General features: G+C 40.2%; 1 protein-coding gene across 1 annotated transcript in view; it reads left to right on the forward strand.

Moving 5' to 3' along the window:
- AGPAT4 (1-acylglycerol-3-phosphate O-acyltransferase 4) overlaps positions 1–23,283 on the forward strand; it is a gene marked incomplete at its 3' end in the record, with an annotated part of 81,367 nt that overhangs the window by 993 nt on the left and 57,091 nt on the right. Inside the window, exon 2 of the mRNA XM_080616305.1 lies at positions 8,606–8,836. Coding sequence (XP_080472431.1) covers positions 8,659–8,836 — 178 coding nt within the window. The 5' untranslated portion in view covers positions 8,606–8,658. The remainder of the gene's footprint in view (positions 1–8,605; positions 8,837–23,283) is intronic.

Raw genomic sequence — 23,283 nt, forward strand, 5'->3', positions numbered from 1 at the left:
TTTATTAAGATTTTTGCTGCCATACAATTCTGTATTATTCATTAGTTGCATTTTATGGCTTTCTTAAGTAAACGAAACAACAAAACCACATGGGTTAAGAATTAGACTTCTAGGAAAAAGCTGAAAGAGGCTATCCAGAATTACTAAAATGTAAATCACAGTTCCAGAAAATATAAAGAGGTTGAGAATACAGAGGAAAGAAAATTACCTTTTTCCCAGTGCTGATGATTGTTGTCCTTGAAGCACCTAGCAATGCCTTTAATTCTTTCTTTGGTAGGAGCAATGAGAGATGTATGCTTGTGTGCACATGCTCACAAGGATACTGTCAGTTTGATACTAAACTTGTAGCTTCTGGTTTATAGTACAGAGCCATTCAAGTTGGTGAATACTTGATTTTCATTTCTTGAGGAATGGAGAAGGGAAGGGAAAGTAGAGTTTGTTAGAACAGCACATCTGGTTTGAACCATCTCCTGCATTTATACCTGTTGCATTATGTGCTGCCACTGAAGGTCCTTGTGGGATACACCCATTCACTCTCTGCTCTCTATACTGGCCTGTCAGAAGCTGTTGCAAGGGAAACTTGAACATGGACAAGAAGGGAAATAAAGGAGGATGAAAAGTGCTGGTCTGTGTTGAAAGCTGGAGCCTGGGTAACTGGCAGGTTACAGTTCTGGAGTTGGGTGTGCCATGGATTTGCCATGTGACCGTCACAAGCTCTTGAAGTGTTGTTCTGAGTTCCCCATGTGTGAGATGGGGACAGCAAGACAGATCTTGTTAGGCTGACTTCACTAGCCTCTTCTAAATGGCTATAGGTTTCCACATGAGAGGGATGGATAAATCCAGGAAAGAATTGACAAAAATCTACACGCTTTTCTAATCCTATCCATAAAGGGTTTGATCTTGCATACAGAAATGGACTTGCTCATGCTACTAAGTCTCCTGAGGGGATGTGAAACTCCTGTGCCTGGATACAACTCCTTACATGTGTTAGTGGTGTGGAAAGCTGTCTATCACAGAACTGGAGTTAGAAGATGGTAATTCTAACTTTGATAGTCTATGATAGTCTAACTTTGTAACTAACTCATTGTGGGTAAGAATAGGAGGATTAAATATTTAAAGCTTTGAATTAAACGTGTCGTCCATGTTTCCTTATTGCCTCACACATAAAGCTGGTTTGGATGCGGGGAAAGTATTTTGTCTGTTGAGAGATAGGCAGTTCCTGTACCTTGTTCTGACCCTTGTGTTGCTGTGAATGTAATTTATAGTTCTTTAAAACAAGATGAGAGTGATGAGTGTTTGGCAAGCATGAAGCATGAGTCTTCATAGGAGGCACCTCCTATCCCCAAAGCTTCCCTATTATCAAGAGAATGTTTGAACTCCCAGCACAATTAAAAGAAAAAAAAAAAAAGACACAACCCTGGTTTTATATCAGCTCCTTAATAATTCTTTGCCTTCCTTCCTTCCCCTATTTCTTTGGGATCTTCTAAAATATGTTTTAATAATAACCACTGGAGAACTCTGTATCTGTTCCTGTGTTGGATCTCCTCCTGAAATGCCCTGTGCAGTGATGATCAGCCATACTGCTGTATGCCTTTGATGCTGGGTAAATACCATGGTACAGGTGGCAGCATCCTGCTTCACTGTCCCTGCTGCATATGTAGTTTTTAATGTGTTAATTTCCTGTGCACAGGAGTGATGGTGTGGATCTCACCATTGAGAGATTTCTCACAGGCCGTGCATTAATGACCAGTGGCTTAACTAGGCAGACTCTGATCCCTGTTCCTCAAATGGTACAGTTGCCTTAAATGGTCCATGACTGTTCTGTACACAATTTCATGTATCATAAACACAAAAGGATCTGTACTTGTGCACATACATATTTATATTTATATTTGAGAAGGTTTATTTATTGCAGACATGCAGATTCTGTTATTTGATAAGCCATCTGTACTTTTGCAGCAAGCCAGATAATCCACTGAAGTGAGTTTGTAGAAACATTTTTGAGGTTTTGTTTTTTTTATAGAGGAGGATGCTAGATGACAGTAATGTGTGGGCTTTATTACCTTTGACTAAGCACTTAATATTGCCTATGAAAGCAAATATTGAGTTGGCTATGAGCATGATACAGTTGCTTGTCCTAGGCTCATTGCTGTTGCTTACTCTGGTTATTTTTGAGGAACTATCCAGGTTGCTTATATTTGTGTGACAGGCTAGCCCACATCCTGCTTAGATTCTCAGTATACTTTCTGGTAAATTTTTTTTTGCCGTTTAGTCCTACTCACTTGCCTAGTCCCTAAGTTTGACTTGTTTTGGTTATGTTGCCATTGTTGGCAGCACAAGTAACTTACAAGATTAATGAACTCACATAAAGTAAATGAGGAAACAGAGGGACTCTGATGCCCAGGACTGAACACTGGGGCTGATCTCTGATAGACTCCTCCAGGTCTTAAGTATCTTCATGCAGCTCTTTTTATTTTTCCCAAGCAAATTGCAGATAATTGTGCTTTGGAAATATATATATATGTATTTTATATATATATATATGAGTTTATTAAAATACAGAAACTTGAGTGGGAAACAGTTGAAGAGCAATGCTTGACATGCTGGGAAGAAGCAACTTGCCTTCCACTGCTGTTTTTGTGAACTTGGTGTTCTGCACCTGAGGTATTTGCTGTACTTTACCCTGACATAGTTTTTGAGGATCTTTCTAGGAGCTTGGAACAGAAGTGCTTAACTTCAAGGGGTTTACCCTCTTAAAAGAAATGCTTCCCTCAGCATCAAGCCTGCAGTGCCTAAACACTTCCAAGGGGTTCTGTATTGCCTTGTGTTGAAGCCCAGCTCCCTATGGCTTCCTTGTGCAGCTCTCTCATCCCTGTACATTTCATGCTCCTGGAAGAATGAGCAAGGCTAAACTGCTTCTTACCAGAACTTGGGCAGCACCTCCCCATCTTTCCTGCTCCTTCCCAGACCAGCAGAGAGTATGCATACACAGATAGAAAGCTTGTCTCCTGGCAGACATGCAGGCATGCAGGGTTTGTGTAGCTGTCTTAGATCACAGCAGGAAGAAAAGAGAAAAGGGGAAAGCATTATGATATGGTGACCGTTTAAAAAACTCCTGTGTTACTTTCATTTTGTCCGGTTATACTGTTATTCTAATTATCTCTGTGCTCAACAGAAAATAAAAAAGTTTCACAGCAAGTCTGTAAATTTGAAATCTTCGAAGTTGCTGGTAGGTATTACTCATTCTTTAGCCTTTGAAACAGCCAAACTGACCAGTCTCTCCTTTGTAGTGGACTGTGTTACAAAACATGCAGTCCAGGAATGCATGACTCCTCATGAAAACCTGAAAACATTCTTAAGTTCCCTTCACTTTAGGGAAGGGTCTTAAGATATGCTCAAATTCTTCCCCCATTTGGAACTTTTCTGAGGAGGTGTGGTGGGTTGACCTTGGCTGGCTGCCAGGTGCATATCAAACTACTTTCTTGCTCTGCTTCCTCAGCCAGGCAGGGGAAGCAAATAAGATGAAAAGGCTCATGGGTTGAGATAAGGACGGGTAGAGATCACTGACCAGTTTCCATCACAGGCAAAACAGACTCATCTTGGGGAAGATTAATTTATTGATGATTAATAATAGAGTAGGGCAGTGAAAAAACAGAGACAAAACTAAAACCACTTTCCCCTCAAGCCTTTTCTTCCCAGGCTCAACTTGATGCCCTGCCTCTGCTGCACCCCGAGTCGTGCAGAGGAATGGGGGATGCAGTCAGTCCAAAACAGTTTCCCCTCTGCCTTTCCTTCTTTCTTGCACTGACGCCTTGCTCTTGATGGGGTCCCTTCTACAAGGTACAGTCCTTCAGGAACAAACTGCTGCAGCCTGGGTCCCCCACAGACTGCAGTTTCTGCTAGGAAACCTGCTCCTGAGTTTCAGCTTCCTTCAGGGCACCTGCTGCATCATGGGCTCCTCCATAGGCTGCAGGATGTGTGTTCCACCATGCTCCTCCATGGGATGCACTGGGACAACCTGCTTCACCATAGTCTTCCTCACAGGCTGCATGAGAATATCTGCTCTGGCACCTGGGGTATGTCTTCTTCCTGCTTCTTTACTGACCTTGGTGTCTGCAGGGCTGTTTGTCACCTTTTTCTCACTCCTCATTCACAGCTGCTGTGCAGTATTTTTTACCCTTAAATATGCTTCCACAACAGTGGCATCAGTGTTGCTGATGGGTTCAGCTTTGGCCAGTGGCTAGTCCTTTCTGGAGGTGTCTGGAATTGGCTCTGATGCTCCTGGTGTCTTCTCACAAGAGCAGTCCCTGCCCCTTCCCACCCCCAGCCCCCCCCAAAAAAAGTGCCAAACAACAAACCCAAACAAACAAAACCAAACCAACCAACAACCTTGCCATGTACATCAGACACAGGAGGTAATGCTGTGGTGTTTCTTGGGGAAAGTGAGAAGCAGTTCAAACCATAATGAAGCATGAGGCAGATAGATGGATAATTCTTCCCACAGACCGAGGGTTTCTTTTGTGTGGCATGTACAGATACATTCTCCTTGAAAATGAATACATACATGAACACAACCTCACTTTTGCTAACATTTGATGCTCAGTGACAGAAAGTGCTTCCTGTAACTTGCCTTACATATATGTTTGATATGCAGAAGAGGTGTTAAATGGAGTCCAATATGAAATACAGTGCTGCTGTCTGTGCTATTCTGATGGCAACTGAAATTCACTTAAAGAAATTCACTGCTGAAGCTGCTGTAATATAACCTGAGCATATTTTCATAGTTGTAATCTCTGTAACACATCCAGCCAAGAATCTGGTTTAGATGAGAAAATGAAAGAATGAGCAGCATCATCATGTGCTTGGTTATTCTTAACTTGCAGCAAAACTTTTAAGGACTGTATCAAATTGTTGACATAAGTGCAAACCTTTGCATAGACTTGAAACATACTGTCCTGAAAATACGGGTATAGTGCTGTTTTGCCTCTATGTGTAAGTATGGACAGTACTAGCTTAGTCTAGTATCTGTCAGGTAGGTACCATGTTCAAGGCCAGGTTGGACAGGGTCTCGAGCAACCTGGTTTAGTGGAAGGTGTCTCTGCTTGTGGCAAGGGGGTTGGAACTGGATGATCTTAAGATCCTTTCCCACCCTAAGCATTCCGTGATTCTGCATTGCTTTCCACACTCCGAGGACTCGTTTACTACGTAAACTTTGGACAAGGTGGGTGACAATTCTTTGCTTCATTGTGCTTTTTATTAAAGTGCAAACAATTGTGTTCTTTACAAGATCACTAGTTGTAGCCTTGAAACTCTTACAGACTTTGAAGTACGAAATAGTATTTTTAATTGGCAGCAGCCTCTCCTGGAGAGAGGTGTTCACATTGCATATCACTTCTGTGTCTCGGTCAGTTATTCTAAGCAGAAGGAAATGCAGAGAGTAGTTGAAGTAGAAAGCACAGTGGATCTTGCTGAAGAATGAAACTTGGACAAAAAAAAGGTAGAATGAATAGCTGTGGATTTAGCTTTTAAATCTGATCCATCCTGTGATCTTAGTCGCATGAATAGATGCTTGTTGACTTGCTCCCTAGGCAGACATTTGAGGTTTGAGTGTTTTACATCCAGAGGAAAACTGTTATTAAAGAATGACCCTATCTGTTTTTGATGTTCTGGCTGGCCATTTTCTCCTAATTCGTTTTAAGGGGTGTTTGATAGAGAGCTTCTTGGCAGCTCTCTGATGTTAATAGCTTCTGAGAAAATGCATTGATTGGCCCTTTTGTTTTCAAAAGATTGCTGTGATTTTCAGTCATTATCTATAAGGAAATCAGTGTAATTTATTAAACCAGCATCGTGGATTAAGAATTAAAGACCTGATTCTTTTATCATTTAAACTGGTGTTATGTTGATATTACCCATGAGGAACTTCAGTAAGACAAAGAGCATGTGGAAGAAGCTCCTAAGAATTCTTAAAAAGCAAGTTTCTGGACCTGTTTAATAATCTCAGAATGGATTCTTGAAAATAAAATTCAGGTTTTTTTCTGTTGCTTGTACCAAGGACAAACTGTGTTTTTTGGAGTGTGGGTAATGAAAACAGTCCAAACAGTATCATAATAAAAATATCTTGCAAGAATGAGCTTATGCTTATGCCTGAGAAAGAACACTTAGCTAGCACTCTGTATGCAATGTTTGCAAATTTTGCAGGGAAAACAGCTTGCATTTAATCAGAAGAAAAAATTAATCTTTCTAGTCTCCCTGTTTTTTACAGAAGCAAAATACAAGCAGTGGCTCTATTTCTTGTTCCTTTCACATGGGAGTTAGGTTAGATGCATTTCAGTGGTATGGCTTAGATAGATTTAGTTTGCCTGTAAAACGTGTCTTACAGACTTTGCAGAATTGAAATTTGATGATTGAGGTGTGAAAGGAGTAAATTACTTCTGAACATTCCATTGTGGCTTCATAAAATTGTAAGAGTAATTATGTTTTATCAGGGTCATCTCATCTTTGTTTATTTTAATTCTGTGAAGTTTTGTTTTAAAGACCCAGTGTGGAGTAAATGATTCACTTAAGCATAGCATTTTAATGCAGGAATTAGTCCACAAAGCCTGTCGATCAACTGCTTATTACAGTAGATTTCTGTTGATTATATCTGTTGATTATATCAAGTAGTGACTTTCCAGGTCTCCACTGTAAGTAGACAGTGCTTTAATCTTATGATAAGAACAATAGGATAAACCCAGTCATCAGTGGGGTTGGGTGCGCTGCACAGTCTTTTAAGCCATTCAGTATTAAGTAAGAAGTAATCTAATCCTGCTACTTGTGAAGTATGGTAGTCTGAATTAGGGAAGTGAAATCTCGTATCTTTCACTGTAAATTCATTCAAAACTTGGGTTTACTCTTTTACTCTCTTTTGTTTAGTTTGTTTTTGTTTGTCTCTGTCTTCAGAGTGTGCAGTGGAGGAGCTGGGACATGAATCACTGCAATGGTTCCTACTAGGCAAGATTTCTCAATTCTACTTAGCCTTCAACAAAAACAAAGCCTTTGGTCAAAGCCCATGCTAATAAGTTGTGTGCCACCCTCAGAAATGTATGTTTAATAGAATGGTTGGTTGGGAAAGCTTTTTGCAAGTATCACGACAGCAGTTATTACAATGAACAGAGGCCTGTTCTGCGGTTCTGAGCTACAGATGGTGTCTCCTTTGGTACTGAATAGTACTGCAAGATTAAAGGGAACAAAGCCTGTGATACACAAAGGGCACATTTTCGCTGCTAATAATAGGCTTGGGACTGCCATAAACTCTCTATACAACAATGCATATTATCTTTCTTAAATTTTTTTTTATCTTCTTTGTGGTTGAAAACCTGGCTAAATAACTTCCTAGCACTTTGCAGCAATTCTTGTGTGTGCTCTTCACTGTGGTAAGCATAGTCAGCAAGGTCAGTAAAACAAATGTTTCAGGACACTGATCTAGACTCAATGGTTCATGTAATGGGTCTCATATCAACTAAAAGGGTAGGTATAAAGATTTTTTTGATCAGTTAATTCCCTGAGATGCTGACAGCTGCCATTTTGTTATTGCCTATGACTGGCACATTCAGAAATAGTGTCTCCAGACTTCCTCCCTGGGCAAGCTCACCTATGCCTTGGAGGGAGAAACAGTGGAGGAATGGAGCAGGATGGCAGCACCTCCTGCTTAACTGTATTTAAAGTAGTGGTGTGTTGTTTACTGATAAACCAAGTCTTCACGTTTTTTCTGCTAACAAATGGGACTGGTGGTGGTGGTAGGGATGGTGGGGGAGGTCAGTACAGTATTTGGTAGGTCAGTATACTTGGCAGAGAACACTTCCTCTGAATGCTCAGCTGCTAAGGTTGTACCAGTCCTTTCCAAAATTATACAAACTTTTCTTCAGCAACCTAAGAGTTGATTTTTTTCCTGAAAACACTCTGGGTCATGTGTTAGTACTGTTACTGATGTTTCCTTTCTGGGCTTAGGTAGTGTAACTGACAGAATTAGTGTCAAGGCATAATTGAACAAATTGTGTGCATTGCGCGTAGCCAAGCTTTTATTTTCTTGCCAAAGTCAACTGATATTTGAATGTGACAAGGGAACAAGACAACAAAGCTAGAATTAAGGGGCTTCAGCTACTTCATGGGGAGCATGCTGGCATAGCCTGTAGAGGAAGGCACAACTTCTAAGAAAACTCTGAAGATTGTGTTTACTTTGGAGCTGCTCTGCTATCTGCTCTGAAGATAACACAGGCCACAGTATATGTCTTATGAAGTGCAGAAAATTCATATCCAAATATAAGAGGATTATTTTCCTTGTATTTTATCAATGAGGAGCTGATAGAGGAGTATTGTGATCCACGGAACAGTCATATGCTCTTGGGTTTTGCAGAATGTGAAATTTTATTTCCAAAGCTGAAAGTAAATTGATTCAGAAATATGGTGTTCTCTTTCCATGCTTAATTTTGCAAATATTGTCATCAGGCATTTTACCACAATAGAATTTAACTTTCATATTGTGTATTTAGTGTATTTAAGTGTAAAATGGGGAACTCTGTCTTAAATAAATGCACACTGTAACCACTGATACTGTTTGGTTTTGCAGGTTGTCTTCTGGATTTTGGGTCTGAAGGTACCCTCTTGCTTTCTCAGCAAATCATGGACATCGTTGGCTTTCTGAAGTCTCAGTTCATTTGCCACCTTCTGATCTGCTACATATTTATAGTGTCAGGACTGATCATTAACTTCATTCAACTTTTTACACTTATACTTTGGCCAATCAACAAGCAACTATTCAGGAGGATCAACTGCAGGCTGTCTTACTGCATTTCAAGCCGTAAGATTTCATTTTGTTTTTAAAGAGTATTTCGTATTTTGTCTTGAGAGAACTGGTAGGAAAGTTCTGAAACAGATTTGAAAGTGACATATGTAAAGGTCATTACTGCTTCCTACAGCACTTGTTTACATGAAAAGGTGTATGCTTTGTTGAAATGTCCTATTCTTCTGAAATGTTTTGCTCTTTTATATTGGATACTTGCTTGACTCAGGATGTTGAAGAAAGACTGCCTCTCGTTTGGCTATCCATCATGTTCCATTAAGCCAAATGAGAAATATTGACCAAATAATATCTGGACTTGCTGAGATGCATTATCTGTAGGCTTACAGTGTTAACAAGTCACTTTCAATGCTTTCAATCTTTTTAACATGATTTTGTTTATGGTCTTGGTTTAAGTTTTTCATGTGTGAATACTGTTCAGGACTGAGAACAGTAAAATAAGGAAAAATCTTTCATTCCATGTGCTTCTTTCTTAAGCCAGTTGTAAACTGTTGTTTCTTTGAGTAGACATTTCGGACTTTATGCTGCATCTGTGGCTATTCACTATATTCATATGGTTATAATGTAGAATACAGCGTAATGTGTAAGCATTGAGAGAAGCAGAGGTTGCAGTTACTTTTATTTTCTGGGGGAGATAGGAACATAAGAGTAGGATACTACATGTAGAAAAACCAGATCTTTATAACCGCTGGTACATGACAATTCACTGATGCTTGACTGAACAGGTAATTCCAGTGGAATGAATGACACCTGTATCCATTCATTTCTTCTTTGTTAGCAGGAGGCTGGTAGAATCTCTACCCATCAACACTGAATTATCAGAGCATGTGTAGTTGATATCGCTCACCAGTCTACTTACGTATTGCTTTTTAAAGAACAGTGGCAACAGTTTCAGTAGTGATTTATTGCAGTGCAACTTCTGACTTCCACATAATTGCTCTCAACTTAAAGCAGAGAGCATTCCCTGCAGAAGCTGTAAAGAAACATGGTGCTTTTGTTCAGTTGCTGAGTGCTTGGTAATAAAAGTGTCCACCTCCCAGAGAGATTCCCTTGGATCTTTCTGAAACTCGAAAGTGCTTTCTAAACAGCAGACTGTTGTAAAGTGCCTGCCTTTTGAGGCTCCCTAAAGATTATTCAAGTGTGATGTCACTGTCAATGCCAACTGAGTTATGGATGGTTTCATATGGGGCAGATACAGCCCTCCAGTGTAGCGTTTAAGAGTTGTGTTGCAGAACTGCCACAGAATGGTTTCTTTCAGGTCACTTGTTCTGCTAGTAGGAACCTGAAAAGGGAAAGCATTTATTAGAATTCATAATGAACTGCTTGAGGGAGATACCTGCCACAAATTGGAGTCCACTAGGGATTATTTATCTCTCATCAGTGACTCTGATGTGCAAATATTCAAAGCATTTTTTTAAATGCATTTTGACTTAAATGTCAAAGCTGCATCAGCACGTATAGGCCCAAGTAAATTATGGGTGCTGTTTTATTATTTCTGTAATAAAGACAGGATGTTCCTGCTGAAAGATTTAATTGTGTTCATGTGTATGCCCCTGAAGTAAGGAGTTTGCAAGTAATATTCATTTGTATGTACAAACAGTGGCATGAATATGGCCAGGTTTTTGCCTTCTGCTTGGTAGCATAGTATATGTTTGAAGCCATGCAATGTAGAAGATACAGCTGAACATGTAAAATGTACAGCTGTATACAGGTATGTACAGGTATATTATTATTATTTTTCATGCAGTATCTTCTGCCCCATTCTTCCTTTTGGCTTCTTAGAGCAGAGACATGAGCTACTCAAGTTTCCAGACTGAATTCTTCAGCTGCCCTCAGTGTAGTCTCACAGGGGCTAGTCACTGTTCAAGAGCAAATGCATGCTTGTCCTTGGTTGGGCAGATGGCTTTGTACTCAGGGTTTGCTTATCTAGCGTTCAGTGTTGATGCCAGTGGAAAAGGTTGTGTTGTGAGAATTTTACCCAGCCATGCTCAGAACAAACTGTATTTAGGTAAAAGACAATTACTCAAGCTTTAAAATAGAGCAAGGCCATTGGTGTGTTGAGTAGTAACTTGGATCAGTATGGGTTCTGCTGAAAATCATGGAAGCAGCCTCCAGTTTGAGGGAATGAAGTTTAGCCTTGGCAAATGTAGAGACACATGTGCTTTGCATTGGTGACGGGCATCATGTTGCTTTGAGTGGTACAGCTGGAGTCCCCAAGTCAACCAAGGAGTGGAATGGAGCAGCATGGTTTAACTTAAGAATGGAATGATGCTACAGCTGCCTTTAAAACTTGAAAGTTCGATGAGTTTCCATTAGATGTCAAAGGTAGAGATAAATGATTCCATAAAATCAGGGAAAGTGTTTAATCTCTGAAACTATGCTCTTTAAGATATTCTGTGTTTCAAGTAGTGGTTGTGTTTTCTTCTACCCCTCTTCTTCCTACCTCCTTTCTAGTACAAGAACGAAATATTCTCACTTCACATGCAATGTCTGCTGCCATACTGCATATGGAAAGCTAAATCGCTGTTGTGGTTAATGACTTATTCTCGCTTCAGTAGTTCTGCTAGAGTTGGGGGTGCAACAACTTGCTTTTAGTGGAACACAGGAGGTGTAATGGCACGCACCAAGTTACCTTCAATAATTGGTATTGAGAATTTGTTGTTTTTCTTCAAACCAGTTGTGAATCCTGGATTGGTCAAATAGGGTGAGTTTAGCTTCTCTAGTGACCTGCTTCATTGTGCATTAGCTTTGGGGAGAACTTTCTAATGACAGTGTTGAAAAAATTAAAAAATACTGGATCTGATAAACTGCCAAGTTTTAATGAAATTTTAATTGGGCAAATGTTCTTTAATTGCAGATTGGAAGCCTTATTCAGCTCAAGTCTCCTGCTCCCCAAAGGCTGTTAGCCATTCACCAGATTGGAGTTGGGTTGCTTTTAAATCTCCAAGATATTTCTCATGTTTTACTATAAATACACGCATCCTGTTTGATCCCATTATCCCATTTGACAAATATCTACAAGGTAATGGTTAGTTCTAGTCCTTCTTCCTCTGTGTGTGTCAGAAGAAAGTGTTCTTCTGAGACATGCAGAACAAAAGAACACCTTACTGAAGAGTGTTATTTGCAGAGAGTGGACATTTAACTTGAATAGACTTTTGTCTGTGTTGGTCTTGAAATAAGTTAAAAGACTAGTAAGGGTTACAAACACTCTGTTTTACATTTACAGAAACAAAATGAAACCAAACAAAACCCCAAAGCCTTTGGACTTCTAACTTTCAGAAAATATTTTCTGGCTCCAAGTACGTATTCAGTGCCTGGTTCAACTGCCTGTTAATCCCCCTTTTGTAAAATGACAGCCCTGATAAACTCTCTTTAAATAATGAACTCCAGATTGTACCTCTAGCAAAGAAATTGAACACTGCAAAGCTCAACAAGGTAGTAACAGTAAAAAATTTAGAAGTGTGCTTGGAAGATGGCATCAGAACAAAGGTTGAGCAAGCAATCAATGTTTTTTTTTATGTTTAAATAATTTAGGGTCATCTTGTCCTCAGTCTCTTTTTCCAAAAGACTGAGAGCCAAAATGTATGCCAAGAAAGGAAGCACTTAGTGCGGAATACATCACAGTTCTTATGGATGCCATTTGTGCCTGAATTGGAAGAGGTTGGAATACATTTTCCTCTGCCCTCCTTATCTGAGAACAGCAAACCACCAAAAAGGGTATGCACAGCTTTCCTGCACTATCTTAAAAAGTTGGCTGAACACTTAGGGGAACAGATTGTCTTGGGTATTAGTGACATGTGCGCACATGGTTGTGTAGCTTGCTGGGTCAGTGAGAAACTGGTTTTTACTTCATGAACCAATTTGTGCTTGGTAGGCTGGTACAGTGCTAACCTGGGGTGAGCAGAGAATGCTCGGCTTTTGCAGGCTGTTTGGGACATAGCTCTGCCATGGGTGAAGACTGTGAGAATGGAACGTACACACAGAGGACAAATGGTTTCTTTAGTAGTGCTGGGTCTTTATACTCAGGAAGGTACTTGCTTATAAGCGGTGCAGTTGTTGATAGCTTGTCCTGTTGCTGCCACAGTGTTGGGGAAAACTAACTTCTTGTGCTGAGATCCACCTTGTGCTCCCAGGGTGAGTGGCAAACTGCCCTCCTGCTGATTTGTTGCACTTTGAGGTGAGCTTTGCATAAAGAAAAGATCTGGCAACAAGGGCACAGTGGTGTGGGCAGGTGCATAAGGGCCTTAAAATAAATTGACTTAACTTCTATTCTGTCTTCATAAATAAATTACAGTAGTACTAATACCTATTCTTGTGCTATGAAAGGGGTGTTATTACACCTCTGGGTAAAGTTACACTACGTGGACTGCAGTTTACAAATCCCTCTGAGGGGAAGGCCGTTCTTTGCATTGAAAGAGGCACCCTGATGCCTGCTTATTGCAGCAAAACCGAGATGGAAACTGATTATTCTTATGACTGAGCTTTCTAGAAACAAAACCAGAGGAAATTGAGAACTGCTTCAAGTTCGTCATCTTGGCTGACTGTTATGAGACAGTAAAGCTAATAATTCCTTCCATGTATAAAACTGTAGGCTTTGCAATGTGAGAACTGGGCATGCAAATAAGGCTCTGTGGTAGTATTGGGGCCATGTTAATCCTCAAGCTATTGTTTCCCTCCATGCAGCCCACTGCCCATGCAGCCTACCGCCCACTTGGAGATCAGAGGAGCCCTTGGCCATTTTGCTTGTTGTTTGTACCAAGGTGGTAGGGGCAGAGAGAATTCTTTTTGATGCGGTTGGGCAGGTGGGAAGCTAGAGGGTCCTGGAGAGGCAGGGTGCTCATCTTCCTCCACTTTCCTCTCCTGCCATCTTGCATTGCAGAGAAAGCAGTCTGCTGCCGTTCAAGGTATGCCACAGTGCCCTTAATATATTTTATTTATAAGGCAAACAGTTATGCATGTCACGGGAGATATAGCAAAAAGCTTTCATAGAGCACTGTGGAACTGTTTTCTTAGCCAGTTTGCAACACTGATTTGAGTAATCTGTGTGAAATTACTTTTTCTCAAGTGCTACTTGTATGCATAAGCCTTTGTTACCTTAGTTCCACATACCACATTCACTGGTAAACACTAGGAAAAGTTTACAGCAAACACTGATGGCAAATTGGAGGCCGGATTTGATAGTCATGCAAAAAGAAAATGTTGATTTGAACCTTTGGAGTTCTTAGCTCAGGCTTTGGAATTCTCACCTTAGCTTTCTGGTTTCTCTCAAGCCCCACGCCATGGAGATGACTGTAGAAATAGAGCGTACTAAGAAAATGTCTATGTTAATTTTAACCTAGTTAAACTCAGCTCCTGATGGCAGGATAGTTAATGGTAGCGTGAAGATCTGAGTAGACAGGTGTCCAAGTACCTGTCTGGACAGTGAAGTGTTTGTTACAGCCTGCATTGGGTTCCATGCTGCTGTGGCACTTTCATTCTCAGCACTCAGGCTCCTTTGGTAGATCTAAACAAACCTTTGCCATACCTCTTTTTTGTACCATAGCTTTGAGGTTTCCTCCCATATTCCCTGCAAATCTGAAGTAGGGATTTGCATGTCAGACTAAGAGAGTGTTCTGCTTGTGAGTTCTCGTTGTCAGTGTTGACCATTGAGCTGTGTACAAGAAGTTAGGTGATTAGCTTTCTTTAAAATTTACTTTTGTTAGAATGATGAATATTATTGGATCTTTGGATTCTTTTGCTCTCAAAAATATAATTCATAGGGGTAAATGGTGTGTGACAGATATTGTTAAATACAAAATATGCTTGGAGCAGAGGAGAGTGTGTATATGTATCATCATATGATAATTTTCTAACTTGCTTTGTCTTCCCTCCCTTACAAGTGATGTAGTAACTTACATTAAAACAGATGTAGTGAAAATGACCAAAGTGACAGGAATGATCTCACCTTTCATTGCTAGCAAGGACAATAGAATCAGAAAGTAGTGTCTGATTCACTGAAGCCATCGAAGTAAGGGCAGCAGGAGGTATTCCTCCGATTTAAAAATAATGTACAACAAGTTATTAACTCCATAGCAAAAGCATAGCTTTCATAGCTTCTACATCTAGATTGCATTTTATTGTTTAAAAAAAATAATAATTCCATTAATGTGGGGCAAAAGTATGCTTCAATTTTAAACAGTCTGTGTATCTAAATTTTATGACTTCAAGGTTTGGGTCTTGTTTGTTCAAAACATACTGGTGGTCAGCAGTCTTGCAAAGAGCTCCCTGGATTGTCCCTCTCCTGAAAACATGGTAAATGTCCTGGGTTCAGCTGTAGCAGTCATTTTTCTCCTTCTTAGTAGCTGGTGCAGGATCAGTATTTGTTCACAAAATAATGCTGAGAGATCAGTAGATTAAATGTTTCCAGGTATGAAATACACTGCAGCCCATATTGGTGTGTTTTCCAGCTCTTGCTTGCTTCATTCTGGGGTGTGAGCCGCCTTCTAGGGGCAGGAGGGCCAAAAGTAGACCTATGGGTGTGTGCCATAATACTGAAATATGAACCTCTTGACTCTTCAAGTGATAGGCTCTGTAATGCCATTCATAAAATCTGTCAGGATCTATTCTGGGGGTAGCAGGGAGATCATACCATGTTTGTTTGTGAATGTGATTTTTGAAATGTTTTCTCTCTGTTGTGGAGCATTCTCTTGTTATATGTTGGCATGTGCCCCAGTATCCTTCTGTTTAGTTGTCTGAATTGCTGTCCTGCAAGTCTGTGTGTGCATGTCCACATATGAGCATACACAGTTTCCTTCTGGTAGATCAGATTCTCTGTTATGGTTAATTTCCCTTTTGAAGCCTTCCAAAGGGTCCAGTTAGATCTCCATCACCCCAAAATGATTTTTGTTCTCCAAAGTTTTAGTTTCTTTTGCTTTGACAATGTAGATGTTTTGTTAGAGTAGAAATATGCTCTGAAGTGTCATCTACTCTAATTTGTTAATGCCTTCCTCCAGTCTGCTTCCTAATACCCTTTTATAGGCTGAGAAAGTTGGGGCTGTTCAGCCTGGAGAAGAGAAGGCTGCGTGGAGACCTCTTAGCAGCCTTCCAGTATCTGAAGGGGGCCTACAAGGATGCTGGGGAGGGACTATTCATCAGGGTCTGTAGTGACAAGAAAGGGGTAACGGGTTCAAACTTAAACAGGGGAAGTTTAGATTGGATATAAGGAAGAAATTCTTTACTGAGAGGGCGGTGAGGCACTGGAATGGGTTGCCGAGGGAGGTTGTGAATGCTCCATCCTTGGCGGTGTTCAAGGCCAGGTTGGATGAGGCCTTGGGTGTCATGGTTTAGTGTGAGGTGTCCCTGCCCATGGCAGGGGGGTTGGAACTAGATGATCTTAAGGTCCTTTCCAACCCTAACTATTCTATGATTCTATGATTCTATACCTGTTACATACTTGCGGGAATGCTGCTGGTGACTTGTACAGTTCCCCACTGAGACCAAACCTTGAACTTCTCTGCTTTAATTTGGAAAGACTGGAGGAGCCAATCATTGCAGCAGGTTCTCCATTATTTTGCTGGTAGAGTAAGATAATGTTTTTGTTCTCTGCATACATCACAGCTTGAGCTGCCTTTTTTCCAGACTGCATTAGCGGAATTATATTCATCTGTGAATAAGTCCTCTGCAATGCCTAGCAAATGCCTCTCTATTTTTCCTACTACCAGTAACTTGCTGTGTCAACTAATGTTGTTTCACTCCCTCTCGTTTTATGCCACTTGCAGGCGTTGTTACCTAGTTTTCATAGTGGTTTAGGTATTGACAGTGAGCTTTAGTGGATCAAACAAGACTATGCCACTTGCAGGCATGCTGTGTGAGCTTAGTGCTGTTCTATTCACGAGGGTGTAATTGAATGACATTTGTGCATGATTTTTAGTAGAGTTCATAATTCAACCAAAAAGAGATACGGTCTGTTATGACCAGCTCTTAGTTTAGAAAGGGACTGCTTTCTGGGAAAATGGATGTGTGTGGATCAAAAACTTTTGATACTGATGCTTTCTGCCAAAGACTGAAGAGCTAGAGAGGCACGTAGTCCAATCTTTAATGAAAAGAGCATCTTCACTGTCACTGATACTATTTTGCTGTTGCTAGAGCCTTTGTAGAGGTTACTTGTCTTCATTTTCCCTTTTTTTTTTTTTTTTTTTGCCTCAGATTCCTGATCTGAAGAAGGGTGATGGTGATAGCCTGCAGACTGGAGAGAGGGATGGCAGGGAAGCAATAGAAGGTGAACCACATTCTGTTTGGTGTCTGGCATCTCACATCACAAAGTTTCTAGCACCTCTTGTTAGGCATTAGGCCTGGCCAGTAAGATTCCTAGATTTCTGACCTGGGGTAAATCTGAAATGTTTCTATGAAAGTACTTCCACCTGACACAACATACATCAGGAGCATGATATGTAGTGATCTAAGCCATAGCACAGAATATGAAGACATTAATGTTTGCATGAGTTTGGTGCTGCCGTTATTTATTCATTAAGGGTAAATATTATAGGGTATCAAATTATTCTTAAGAGACATTGTATATTTGTAGAAACCCCATTTTAGTTGTAAGCCAAATTTTAATTGCTAAAATGGTACTAAAACTGGAGGATAGCCTCTTGATCCTATGTTACCTTCCTGCAACGATGAGGAATAGCTCACTGGTCACCATCACCAGTTCCAAGCAAATACAAGCTAGCAGTAATCCAGCCATGTCTGGGGAAGAACAGTACCTTCATAGGCAATGCTGCTGGGGGAAATCTGAATTCTCCTGTGTTTGGTCAGGGAATAGATGCACTGGTGTAATGTGCAAGTGAGATGCAGTGTGCCTTGTTTCTTCTGTTGTTGGTTGGCTACATCTTATACCCCTATACTTCCTTCTGAGCAATGTTCACCACTGAAAGCGTACAGCTTGGCAATTCCTCCTCTCCCAAAAGATGAAAGTCGCATAGCAGCAAGTTGTGGAGTAGGTTTTCAAGCTCATCCTGCAGCAAGGATTTCAGTAGCTGGTCCAGTGAAAGTATTTGGTGTCTGATTAACTTTGTGCAGGAGGATTTCCAAACTAGTAGGAAGCAGTATCGTATTTGAGCAGGTACTTGAGGTTTCTCAGTGTGACACTTGAGGTGAAAGAGCTGCTGAGTGCACACAGTTGTACTCTGTGGCTAGGTGGCTGTTTCCTGTAACTTGTTTGTGACCTTCAGGTTAAGGTTTCTTACTTCAGGGTTATGTTTTCTCACTTTGGAGACTGTTGTAAGGTAGCAGGGTCTTGTTAGGCAATCTAAATATATGTTGCTGAATTTTTAAGCATGTTTCTTCCAACACTGTGTTCAGAAGTAGGAATCCTTTAACTCTAGAATAAGAAACAAAATAGAAATATGTGCAAAACAATTTTCATCTGCTTGGTTTTGGGGAGGCAGTTACTCTTTTGCCAGACTCATTTTGGTCCTTGCCAAAATAACGAACCAAAAAGAGATTACAGTGCAATTGTTTGTGGGTAGTTTGTTTTGCTCTTTTTTTAACCCATTTTTATTAGCATTTTACATCTGTGTGCTTTTTCTGTACTCAAGCAAATTGTATTGGAGTGTCAATAACTAACATTTCTTTTCTCTTATGGTTTTAAAGAAGCGGGAAGTACACTTCAGTGTGATTATTCTTCAATTCACTTAGCTGTGTTTCTAAATTGAACCTCCAGTATATTGCAACTCCAAGTGTGGGGTTTTCTTTGAAAGTTAAAAAACAAGTGAGCTTCCTTATACATAGGAAAAAGGGATTTTTTTCATTGTACATGGATTTCTTACTGCTCATCAGTATTTATGTGGCTTTGTTAAAACACAGAAAAAATCCAGGAATCAATATGTACTGCTAATGAAAGATTTTGATGAATGAATGTATCTGCTGCCTGTGTAAGGCAAGGGAATATAGAGAATGATTGTACACATTTAATTTCTTGCTGTCACTTCTAAAGAAGCTTACCCTTGGTTTTTGGGAAAGCGTGGGAGATGTGCAGCTATGGGTCTTTTTACAGGGGCTCTCAGTAATACAGCTTTGCTGCTGTAAAGCTCTTTTCCTGCACCACCCTTGAATGCTGTGGAGAGTCTTTTATTGGCTTTTTTTAGTTTTTTCTTTCTTTTTTTTTTGTCTTTGTTTTTGGTTTTTTTTTTTTTTGTTTTTTTTTTTTTTTTACTAAATCAAACAAACTCATACCATTCTCTGACATTTTCCAGGCTTTTCCCCTACCACATATGGTGTCTCATCTAAAGATGTGCAATGTGTTAATACTCTGCGTTGATGAGGACTCTATATTGGTAAGCTAGCCATAGAAAACTGAAGAATCTATTACTTCGTTCAAACTCAAAGCATTTATATGTAGGGCCTATGTGATAGACTTCTGTAATGCTATTTTTTGTACAAAGGCAAAAAATAGGATGTTAACCTTGCAGTATTCAGGAAAGTGCATTCATTGTCTGGATTGGGTGATGTTTTCAGAAATTAAATGCAAACTGATCTCAGCCGAATTTGTAACATCAATGAGTTGTCCTACCCACCAAAATATATCAGAGTTGTATTACTTGAACATGTATTGCCTTTGTGCTCATAAAGGAGAAGGAAGATAGATGGGCAAAATAGATGACATACCTCTTAGTTTCCAGAGGTTTTTAGTCTATTTAGAGTTTAAAATTGGGACTACAGTACATTTTCCTATGGCACTAGATTTTCAGTATTTTTTTAAACACTTAGAGTTTAGAAAATTTCTAGTTGGATTGAGACTTACCATGGAGTTTGTCTTTTATGTGTCTTCATAGGCTCTGACTCAGTGCTAAAAATCTGCATTTCTAGGTGACTTACATTTTCTTAGTTGTAAGACAACAGCTTACAGCTTTCTGTAGGTGCACACAGTCCTCAGGTGAGAATTAGGCTGGAATGGCAGATCCATGAGTGTTTGAGATGTGAACTTCACTCTGTTAAGAAGTCATAGATTTTTTTCATTTGGAAAGCAAATGTTGGTTGATATATACACTGTTGTGCAGGTGAACAGAAAGGCAAACAATGTCTCAGGAGCATCCCAAACTCTGTGGGTTACAGTGTTGGACTTAATGACTTAATGGGAAGGACAGGACCTGATATGTGCTGCTACTCGATGTATGTGCCATGTAAATAAACATGGCACATACATCGAGTATAAACTTAAAAAGTTGTGTTTCTATGTTGGATCTCTGTTAAGAAAGGTGGTACACTAGGTTCTTCCTGTGTTAGGTAGGATATTGCGGTGCCATAAGACTCAGGACTTAAGGACTGTTTTTCAAAGGTGGTTCTTGTGAACAATATGCGAAGGTTGAAAATACTGTTGGGAATTAGGCTCAAATGGGATGGGAATGATAATGCTGTCCCTGACCTTCATACAGAGAGTCTGAATGCTCCTTTATTTCCAGCTTGTGTCATTGATTTGTTGCTGTAGGAAAGTCCTGTAATCATGATCGCATTTTTGAACAGGGAGCACCAAAAAAGGGCTAGGAGCAGTGCCTGGTAAAGAGAGATACTTTTGCAGGATGATATGAATTCTACAAAATAAAATTGAGATATGAAAAAAAAATGCTAGTAGAAGAAACCTGTGGGACCAACTTGTCTGTCTGGAAGGGCACTTTACTGAATTCTGGTATTACAATTGGAAGGTCAATCCTGCTGCTGTCTTCAGTGTCCCATTAGGTCTTCAGCAAGGAGTTGTGCTGGCCTTTGGGGGCAGTCCTGGTGGATGGAAGAGTAGGAGGAAATATTTGATTGTTATCTGCAGTGACTGTTGCCGCAAGGAACTGCTAGCTTGTTGAAATGTAGGAATATTGCTAAATTCCTTGGGGAAGAGGAATAAGAGGAGCCTTCAAATGTGAGACAGATATCTCTGGCACGTGGCTGTTAAATAATTAATTTCCCCAAAGGGTTTGGAAAAAGCATTTCAAAACACTGACTACTGCAGATCTGTGTGTTAAGCGCATTGTAGTTGTGAAGCTGGCTTTGTTCCACACACTGTGTAACTTGGAGAGAAGAAGCTGTTTTGTAGGCAGATTGTGTAAGGATAAAAGAAAGAAAAAAGCTTTGAAATGTTTGAAGTGTGCAGCTGTTTTTTCTGAAGGGAGGGTTGCCTTTAATTTTCAGCATGGAGATAGTTTAAAAGGAACATTGGGTAAAGAAATGACGATAATTTGTTTTCCTGTTCCTCTTCCCCTCTAGCTAAAGACTGCACTGGAGGGGGCAGCATCAATTGAAACCTTATTTCATGAATACGTATGATGACTTAAAATTCCTTCTTCACCTGAAATAAAATTGTGGTTTACATTTTGTGGGTGTTACATTAGAAAGAGAGAAGCTAGTTGGTCAAACCTGAATGATCAGCATGCATTTTGAGAAGGAAGGCAAGATGGGAATTGTAGCTTGGGGAAAACTGGGAAGTGAGGTGGTGTGCCAGTACACGTGCAGTAACTGTAAGGGTCCTGTGCAAGGCTTGTGCCCAGATGAGGCTGCTGGCTCAAATAATAGAGGTGTGCCTTACAGTACAGGTTTTAACCATGAGTTCTCAGTTCCTGTCGTAGTCCCTGTGAGGATCTGAAATACTCCAACTTGCAGGGTATGTTGAAGACTTGTGCATTTAAGGTCTTGCATAAATCTGATTGTGATTTTGGTTCCCAAAGCAATTATATCTTGGCTGTGTTACAAGAACATAAGCTTGACCATATTAAACTGTCTGTAGTTTATCTCATTTGATAAGTTTCATCTGAGAAAACACTGATGACACTCATCAAAAAGGGTGAACCACTTTATATCAATAAAGTCTTTGTTGTCTTCATTCTGTGAGAAAATGAAGTGGATTGTGTTCATGGAGCTGAGGCACAGCAAGCGCCAGAAGTACCGTTGTGTAATGTCGGCCATCAAAATTACAGCCATAATGTTTCAATAGACCAACATATTTTTCCTTTATTACACAAGTCAGTTCATGAATGTGTACATGCAGGTTTTAATTCTGTGACTAAGCAAGCATTGAGGTTAAATTGCCAAGAAGATTAAACCACAGATAGAGCTTTAGCTTTGAAATGGGTGTGATGAATCTAATCCTTATTTTGTGTAACTCAGCTTGGTGTGACAGTGACTGTACTGGAGCTGAGGATTATTTTTGTGCCAGTTGAGGCCAAGTTAAATAAATGTCGGTGCATATTTGGGGGGGGGGAGGGGTGGGAAGTAGGGAAAAAAAATCATTGTATTATCATTCTTCAGTTTGGTTTGTTTTTTAACAACATGGTATATTATTCTTTCTCCTAATCTGATTTTTATCTTGAAGTTATGTTGACAAATTACTAAGTGTTAGGAAGAGGTGGTTGTTAATCACTTTAAAGTGGTAGCTTTGTTTGTACTTTAATATCCCAGATGACACACTTATGAAGTGTTCCTTTTAGCATATTATTCTTTGCCAGTCACGGGCTATCTCTGCCTAGAACATGCCTTTAAGCAGTTATCAGTGAGCTCTGCTTTAAGCAGCATGTGCGTGCCCTATAAAAGAACCCACCTTATACGCTTGCCTGGGGGCTGTTTCTATACACTGCATACCCTGACAGCTCACTACATTTAAAAGATAAGAAATAGCAGTGTACTTTGTGGCCATCTTAGGGCTCCTTTTGTGGCCCCCATCTAGTGATGTTAAATGAAACCTTGCTTCCTGTTCGCATTCCTTGTTGAGTTTGTGGGCTTCTTTTTATAAATGGCCAGCTTTGGTTTGAAAATTGAAGTGTATTTTAAAGCAGGGTTTTGCATCTTGTTTTAGATTTATTTTTCATTTGCTGTTTAAGCTATATTTTCTCAGCTAAGAGCAGAGAGGGACTTCCTCTTCAGGTTTGGGTCTTGCCCCTTTTTCTGTAAAAGAAGCTCTACTCCTTTCCGTGCATCTTTTTCTGCAAGAGGATGTACCTCTTGCACAAAGTTCATAAATCAAAGTTTTCCTTGCTGAACTTTACTTGATCCCTTACTTGGACCACTGGTGTACTGTGTCAGGGAGTGATCTGATGTGCTGCAATGCCTGGATATGGAGGACCCTGGTTCAGTTCTTCCTTGTGGAAGCCTCCATGAAAGCTTCATCCCATGGAGCCAGGCTGTTGGAGGAGCCTTTGCATGCCATCTGACTGGGGTGTTTTCCTCTGCTCCTGTGCTGTTTTTTTCACAAGCTTCTCAGTCACACCATGGCAGTGAGAAAAACATTGGAAGGAATGATGCTCACATCAGCCTAGGTCATAAGTGATTTCCGTACTTCAGCTGATCTTGCTGACATTGCTTCTTCCACTACTATCAGCCTACATGGCAATTCCAGTTGGAGAAATACCTGAACTGGAAAAAATTACAGTTTCAAATAACAGGCCTTGTTGTGGTTTAAACTCAGTCAGCCACGCAGTCTCTCTCTC

This window comes from Psittacula echo (genome assembly GCF_963264785.1).
Source record: "Psittacula echo genome assembly, chromosome: 4".
Lineage (NCBI taxonomy): Eukaryota > Metazoa > Chordata > Aves > Psittaciformes > Psittacidae > Psittacula > Psittacula echo.